Genomic DNA, 8,698 nt, shown 5'->3' on the forward strand with positions numbered 1-8,698 from the left:
ACTCGTCCATCCTGCGCTCGCTGGGAGAGGACCCCGAGCGGCAGGGGCTGATCAAGACGCCCTGGAGGGCGGCCACGGCCATGCAGTTCTTCACCAAAGGCTACCAGGAAACCATCTCAGGTCAGTGTGTTCGCTGGCCGGCCGGCGTGCAGGGCACTGGGGAGGTGGCCGCGGGAAGCTTGCGCCGGCTTGGGGAAGTTTCCGGAGTTGCTCACTCTTGGCGGAGGAAGCCGAATGCTGGCACTTGCCGACCCCGCCCTCGGCCCTGGCCCAGCCGTCGGGCCAAGGACAGGAGCCTGGGTGGGACTCATTTCGGGCGCCGGGAGAGTCAGCGGCCTCTCCCCCCGGGGCCTGTCTGCAGCCGTCCTCGCGGGGTCCTCCCACTACCTGCACGCAGCCCTCTCCTCCAGCCTGAGCTGGTGGGACCACAGTCACCGAGCTTCCTCATGCCCCCGGGCGGGAGCCTGAACGTCCAGGGCTGGATACCTGAGGAACGTGCATCTGGGCTCCGGGAAGTGATGGCTTCTTAAGTCATCCTTGCTCTTGAGGTCTTATTTTTTGGTAGGTCTGGGATGAAGTCTTGGCTTCGTGTGTTTGGAGCGCCGGGGGAGCATCGGGGATCCTCATTCTTGCTGACTTGCCAGGGCACCCGGCTCTTGGAAAAGTCATAGTTTTGTTCACATCGAGGTCACTACAGCTCAGGACTTTCCCAGAATTGGATATCGTTCTGGGTACAGGCTTTCCTGGAGTTCGAGGTGTGAAGTTTCTTGGGTTAGTTTGCTGCTTAAAGCCTTCTCCCCCTTTCCTACCTCACTTCCCAAATCCCAAAGCAGGAAAGCGTCTCCCTGGGAGTCGGGGAAGTTTTCTGGGCAGTGAGACCCGGAGTCCCTGTATCACCCACCCCTCATCCCCCATCCCAAAGGAACAGGGTTGACCCAGTGCTCTCCGCGCCAGAGGAGGGTCAGGCTTTTGCCCAGGAGGCCGAGAGCAAGGGTGCAGGGTTGGGGTGGAAATTAACAGAGGACTTCGCTGCCTGTTTTCTGGGTGAGGGGTGTTGGTCAAATTAAAAAAAAAGAGGGAGAGTAAAAAAAAAAAAAAAAAGCTCTGACTTACACAAGTGGGACTAAGGACGTTGTTTTCCAGTTCACATCTTCTGTACCTCTTGGTGACATTTATTTCTTTGACCCAAGAAACCTTCTGCCGTCACCATTTCTCAAAGAGTAACAGAGCTGCTTTGCCAGGTTACCTACCTCCCGGGTCAGGTTTATTTCCCCCGAGTTTCTGGAGACTCCCTTAATTGATTCTGGGAAAAACAGTTATTTTTGCACTGGTCTCCCGCCACCCCAAAGGAAGGGTGGGAAATCAGTGTGAGAGGGGTGAGGTCCAAAAAGGAAATGACACTGCATCCTAAAGCCAAGACCTGGATATCTCGTTCTGTGTCCGTGTTTACTTTTTTTAACCCCATGTTGGTAAACGTTTGGAGCCTTGAATACAGAATTTCAAAATGCAAAGACTGAAGAATAAACATTCTTCCTTTTGCAAATATTCTATGATTTGGTGATATTCCACGATGTAGAAACGTTTTCTCAGGGCCCTGCTCGGTCTGCCTCTTGTGTACACTGAAAGGGGCCTTTGCACTTGGTCAAGCTTTGGAAATCTTGCCCTAATAGAATTCACAGAGAGAGCGATTTCTGACCCTGAGGCAGGTCACAGAATTACCTTAAGTGGCTCAAAAAGGTTCACCTAAGAAATGATTCGTAGAGGTTTGTTTTATGAGCCATAGAACTAATGACTGTAAAGAACACTTCATTCTACCTAAGAAAATGATTCTAGTCAAGTGTTAATTTATTATTTAAAAAGTCTATGGACCTAGGAAGAGAAATCAGATTAGGGAGAATCTAATCATCATCATGCCCAAGAGGGCCTGGGGAGAAGAGTGAAATGGGGAGAAACTGCTTAATGGGCTTAACGGGTTCTAGGTTTCCTTTTGGGATGGTGAAAGTGTTCTGGGATTAGAGAGTTTTGATGGTTGCACACATTATGAATGTGCTAACTGCCTCTGAATTTCACATGTTAAAATGGTTAAGATGATGAGTGTTAGGTATATATTTTACACAATAAAAACTCACAGACCATTTAAGAATTATTAATAGCCATTAATTGAATACTTTTCATGCTCCAAGTGCTTTATATGTGTGGTCTTGGTTAACCTTCATTTCTGAATTAAGCACTGTTCTTTTACCCCATGATAAGGAAGCAGAAGTAGAGAGGTTGACAACTTCAAGTGGTTGGCTGGTGTTTGAATCCTGGCAGACTAAAGACAGAACTCTTATCTGCTTCCTAATGTTGCTACTTAGTAAGATATATCAGTGTTATCATCTCTACTAAGCATTTCAGACTGAGTTCTGACCTAGTACTTGGGTCACCAGCATTAAAATAAGGTGGAGTACAATGGAGAAAAATCAGTCTATCATATGTAGTAAGGGTAAATGTTTTGAGAAACTTCCAAGTAGGTTTTATTGGTATAATTTTTTTCTGGGGGCAGTATGTACTAGCTGCATATGTAGCATGTGTTTCTTATATTGTGGTCAAAATTTTGAAAGCCTCTATCTAGAGGATCATACTTAAGGACTTAATATTGATTTCTTCAGTTCAGTTCAGTTCAGTTCAGTCACTCAGTCGTGTCCGACTCTTTGCAGCCCCATGAATCGCAGCATGCCAGGCCTCCATGTCCATCACCATCTCCCGGAGTTCATTCAAACTCATGTCCATTGAGTCAGTGATGCCATCCAGCCATCTCTTCCTCTATCGTCCCCTTTTCCTCCTGCCCCCAATTCCTCCCAGCATCAGAGTCTTTTCCAATGAGTCAACTCTTCGCATGAGGTGGACAAAGTACTGGAGTTTCAGCTTTAGCATCATTCCTTCCAAAGAAATCCCAGGGCTGATCTTCTTCAGAATGGACTGGGTGGATCTCCCTGCAGTCCAAGGGACTCTCAAGAGTCTTCTCCAACACCACAATTCACAAGCATCAATTCTTCGGCGCTCAGCCTTCTTCACAGTCCAACTCTCACATCCATACATGACCACAGGAAAAACCATAGCCTTGACTAGATGGACCTTTGTTGGCAAAGTAATGTCTCTGCTTTTGAATATGCTATCTAGGTTGGTCATAACTTTTCTTCCAAGGAGTAAGTGTCTTTTAATTTCAAGGCTGCATTCACCATCTGCAGTGATTTTGGAGCCCACAAAGATGAAGTCTGACACTGTTTCCATTGATTTCTTAGAGGTGCATAAAGACAAGACAGAGGAGAGGCTGACAAGGATGATGCTGAACTTAAAGGAATGGACCTGAAGGCGGAGGTCCAGGCCTTGGGCCCACCTAGGTGGGAGAGGGAAGGGTACTTTAAATCTATAGAAAATACGGAAGTAAGTAATAGGGAAAACACTCTTACCCAATTCCTAATTTTTATTTCTTTAGAGATCATAATTCAATGCCCACTATAGATTATTTTGGATAGAAACAAACTTATTTGAAACTATCACTTCTCTATAAATAAGATACTTAACATCTTTTATATCTGTGTATTAATTCCTGTTACTAGTGTTGAATTAAATATTGTGAAATATAAAATTAAATAAATTTTTACTTTATATTCCCCAAATTATTATTGTATCTTTTTTCAGTTCCTCTTGAGTGGATTGATGCTAGTTTCTGGTGTTTGGGGAGTCTTTCAGTTCCCCTTGTGCTGCAGTGTAGCTTCATGACCCTTGCTACACTTTACTTTCCTTTGTGTACCTTATAATGGGTACACCTGTGGTCAGCTGTAACAGGGCTGTGTCAAGGTTGTGCAAGTCTCCTGGTTATTGTTCGCCACTGGGCTGTAGTTCATAGTGGAGGGAAGGCTGGAAGAGAAACTCATGTCTTCCAGGAACTGGCTGTCCTTTGAATAGCATCACAGGACAGCTCACCTTTATCTATTGCTGTTCCATTTGAGTTTAACCACATCCAAGTTCTCTTACATATTCAAGAATTTACTTTGCTGAGGTCTTCTTTCTAAATATTTCCTGTATTTCCAGTATTTCTGAAATTCAGAACCTTAATTAAATTGGAGGTTCTACTATTCCCTGAGGTTTTTGGTCTTCATGTCCTTGTGTCTGACCCTTCCCTTCCCCTGTCCTCTCCTGGGTGTAAATGGTAACAACCTCTTAGACAATGAAAGTGAAAGTGTTAGTCACTCAGTCGTGTCTGACTCTTTGTGATCCCCATGGACTGTAGCCCACCAGGCTTCTCTGTCCATGGAATTCTCCAGGCGACAATACTGGAGTGGGTTGTCATTCCCTCCTCCAGGGGATCTTCCTGACTCAGGAATTGAACCTGGGTCTCCTGCATTGCGGACAGATTCTTCACCATCTGAGCCATCAGGGACGCTAAAAAGTGAAAGTGAAAGTCACTCAGTGGTGTCTGACTCTTTGCAATCCCATGGACTATACAGTCCATGGAATTCTCCAGGCCAGAATACTGGAGTGGGTAGCCTTTTCCTTCTCCAGGGGATCTTTCCAATCCAAGGATCGAACCCAGGTCTCCCACATTGCCTGTGGATTCTTTACCAGCTAAGCCACAAGGGAAGCCTTAGAAAGTATTATCCACCAGAGGCTGAGTATAACTTGTCTCATTAATTGTCCTTTTTATGAGTTTACGGAAATACACGAGAGTCTTGACTCTTCTGTCACATTTCTAGTTGAAATAGATTTTAGCTTGTCTTGTCCAGGATGCCAGAGAAGTTTTCATGAATCAAGCTGACAGTGTCCCAGATTTGGGGAGCATGTGGACCTGTATGTAACGCAGGAGGAAGCGATGGCACCACAGGTGATGGGCTTCTTGACTGGCCCCCCACTCTGCCTCAACCATGTACACTGCAAGATGACAGCTATTCTCTAAAGATAAAGCCAGGCATTAGGTATTCTGTTTGTACAAAATTGAGTCTTAGCCACTTCATACTGAAATATGCCAGCACTCACAAAAGGTTTTCTTTTTCTTTGACTCACAAACTTCTGTGATTTACCATTTCAGAATCCCACAATAAAGTAAGAATTGTAACAACTTCTAAGATGTGCAGGGGGGCAAAAAGTCAACTTATTTATTATCCCCTCCCATATTGTGGGCAAAAGATGAATTTATGACCTAAGTTGTAAAGTATGGTGTAGAAAAGTTAACCTCATCATTGAGAGGTACTATTTTGGATGTGTATAGTTCATTTAAATCTCGATTCACTACTAAATTTTGTTTTCATTTTGTTAATGAATCTTGTGTAGGACTTAGTTCTGTATATTGCTAAAGAAGGTGTAGTGAATAAAGAAGAAAAAAATAACAAGACTGTTAAAGTATATGACTGGATTTTAGGGTATAGTCATTGAGAATGGAGGAGAAAAGCAAGTCTTACTAGTTTCTTCTAAAAATGTATTATCTATTAACATTTTTTTTTTTTTCTGGCCTGGGAGGAAAAGTCACTACACATAACTTTGAAATACCAAACAAACTGGTACTTGTCCTAGTTTCAATGGACTGCTATATCAAAGTACTACAGACTGAACTGTTCAAACAACAGAAACCTGTCTCACAGTGCTGGAGACTAGAAGTCTGAATTCAAGGCATTGGTGGAACCACACTCCCTCTGAAAACTGAAGGGAGTCAGGGGCGTCCTTCCCTTGCCTCTTCCCAGCTTCTGGGGGTAGCTGGCAGTCCTTGGTGTTTCTTAGCCTGCAGCTACATTACTCCCATCTCTGCTTCTGTTGGTGTCCAAATTTCCCTTTTTTAAGGATATCAAGTCACATAGGATTAAGTCCATTTTACTCCAGTATGCCTTGCGGTGCTAGTGGTAACTTGCCTGCCAATGCAAGAGACATAAGACACACGAGTTTGATCCCTGGGTAAGGAAGATCCCCAGGAGCAGGGCATGGTAACCCACTCCAGTATTCTTGCCTGGAAAATCCCATGGACAGAGGAGCCTGGCGGGTTACAGTCCATAAGGTTGCAAAAAGTCAGATGTGACTGAAGCAACTTAGCACACATGCCTCATCTTAATTTAGCTAATGATGTTTGCAGTTAACTCTATTTCCAAATAAGGTCACACTCTGAGGTACTGAGATTTAGGATTTCAACTTATCTTCAACACAATTTAGCCTATTCGAGTGTTAAGTGATGTTATTCATTAGACTGTCTGGGAACTTTATAATTGAATTTCATTTATTCATTGAGTACCACCCACTGTGCTGAATGCTGGGAAGTAGACTGAGTAAAACCAGATATGGTTTCTTCTCTCATAGAATAGTCTATTGGATTAAGTCACATATTCAATAGAATCACATGAATGTGTGATTATAGATGGAGAAATGTAATGATGAAAAGAACACAGCTCCATGAGAGCATTTAACAAAGGAACTTCATCTGTGCTGGGAGATCGGAAGTGTGGATGCTTGAGCTGACATCTGAATAGCAACAAACACAACTGATTACTACGTGCTGAACACAGTTGTGCATTCTTTACATGTATTGCCTTATCGATCCTCACAATAAGCCAATGGGGTAGGTAATATTAGCCCTATTTTTAGGGATAAGCAAACTGAGGCACAGAAAGAATTTACCCAAGGCTTGAACTTAGCCCTATTTTTAGGGATAAGGAAACTGAGGCACAGAAAGAACTTACCCAAGGCTTGAACTTCCCTTGTGGCTCAGCTGGTAAAGAATCTGCCTGCAATGCGGGAGACCTGGGTTCAGTCCCTGGATTGAGAAGATCCCCTGGAGAAGGGAAAGGCTACCCACTCCAGTATTCTGGCCTAGAGAATTCCACAGACTGTATAGTTCATGCGGTCGCAAAGAGTTAGACACAACTGAGAGACTTTCACTTTCACTTTATCTGGAAAGTATCAGCATTGGGAGAATGATAGAGAATGAGAATCCTCATAATCTCTCACAACTTAATTGTAACAGTAGTAATTTACAGATTTATTTGAATCACCTCCCTTCTCCTCCTCTTTCCTTTTTGTATCTTCTCTGCTATTTTCTTTGTCCAGCTCTGGAAACTGTTCCATGCCTGGGCATTCCCCCACTGACTCATTGCTGTATACCTCTCTAATTTGAGTCCAGTATTTGGTTGAGTCAGACTGCAGTAAAGAAATTTGCCAGGAGAGGGCAACTATTTAATCTTTGATGAATCCTAGATTATGAATGTAAGATTATATGAACAATTCATAATTCTAGGTAATATAATGAATATGTTCCCTATGGTTATACATTCTCCATTGAGCTTATGGAAATTAGATTGAGGGATAATTTAGATTGTGTTAATCAAAGATTGTTCAAAGATTGTCTGAATCAAGGTAAATTTGTTACACTCAAGGTTGAGAGAACATTTGCTCATTAGAATTTGGTTTTATTAAAGCCTGAGTCATAGTTTTCTAGAAGAAAAGTGACTGTCTGTCCTTACCTTAGAATGTCTAGCAGATTGCCCAGCACATGTAGACAAGTTGATGAATGTTTGAATTAATTTCTTAAAGACAGGGACCCTTTCCTAATGTGTGTCTTCTAGCACAGTGCTCTGTGCATAAATGCTCAATAAATGCTGCTTGTTTTTTTAAACACTAAAGAAAGATGTAGAGGATTTAGCTTTATGAAAAAGTCATGGGAGTTATTTCTGTTGGATCTCCTGACACTTCTATGCCAGAAGTCATCCTTTAAACATCTTTGTTCTTCATGGAGTCGTGCACCTGGCTTTTTCTATATTCAGTCAACATGTTATTCCAAGGTATCGATTGAAGTGACTGGCCTGTTGCCTGGCACATCAAAATTCTGACGGGGAAAAATTGCTAGAAAATGTCAGGATTGCAGTCAGTTTTTAAATTATTGTAGAAATGTTCAAATGTAAACAAAGTTAGAATAGTATAATGAGTTTGAATATGTCTATCACCCAACCATTAATACAAACAGAAGTCTGCCTTTATTCATCCTGCTTGTCACACACCTTCCCTGCTGAATTATTTTAAAATTTATTTAGTTTTAATTGAAGGATAATTGCTTTACAATATTGTGTTGGTTTCTGCCATGCATCAATATGAATTACCTGCTGAGTTATTTTAAAGCAAATCCTAGATATGTCATTTCATTGATAAAGACTTTACTGTATCTCTAAAATATAAAGACTTTAAAATAGTATCATATTTGAAATCAATCAGATCAGATCAGATCAGTCTCTCAGTCGTGTCCGACTCTTTGCAACCCCATGAACTGCAGCATGCCAGGCCTCCATGTCCATCACCAACTCCCGGAGTTCACTGAGACTCACGTCCATCGATTCAGTGATGCCATCCAGCCATCTCATCCTCTGTCGTCCCTTTTCTTCCTGCCCCCAATCCCTCCCAGCGTCAGAGTCTTTTCCAATGAGTCAACTCTTTGCATGAGGTGGCCAAAGTACTGGAGTTTCAGCTTTAGCATCATTCCTTCCAAAGAAATCCCAGGGCTGATCTCCTTCAGAATGGACTGGTTGGATCTCCCTGCAGTCCAAGGAACTCTCAAGAGTCTTCTCCAACACCACAGTTCAAAAGCATCAATTCTTCGGCACTCAGCCTTCTTCACAGTCCAACTCTCACATCCATACATGACCACAGGAAAAACCATAGCCTTGACTAGACGAACCTTTGTTGG

The 8,698-nt window shown here is 42.9% G+C and overlaps 1 protein-coding gene across 1 annotated transcript in view; it reads left to right on the forward strand.

Annotated features, from left to right (window-relative positions):
- Positions 1 to 8,698, forward strand: part of GCH1 (GTP cyclohydrolase 1) — a 56,914-nt gene that overhangs the window by 439 nt on the left and 47,777 nt on the right. Inside the window, exon 2 of the mRNA XM_010847721.1 lies at positions 1 to 120. This exon is cut by the window's left edge and continues 26 nt beyond it. Within this exon, the coding sequence (XP_010846023.1) occupies positions 1 to 120 (120 nt within the window). The remainder of the gene's footprint in view (positions 121 to 8,698) is intronic.

Source organism: Bison bison, unplaced genomic scaffold (genome assembly GCF_000754665.1).
Source record: "Bison bison bison isolate TAMUID 2011002044 unplaced genomic scaffold, Bison_UMD1.0 scf7180017864254, whole genome shotgun sequence".
In the NCBI taxonomy this organism is placed as follows: Eukaryota; Metazoa; Chordata; class Mammalia; order Artiodactyla; family Bovidae; genus Bison; species Bison bison.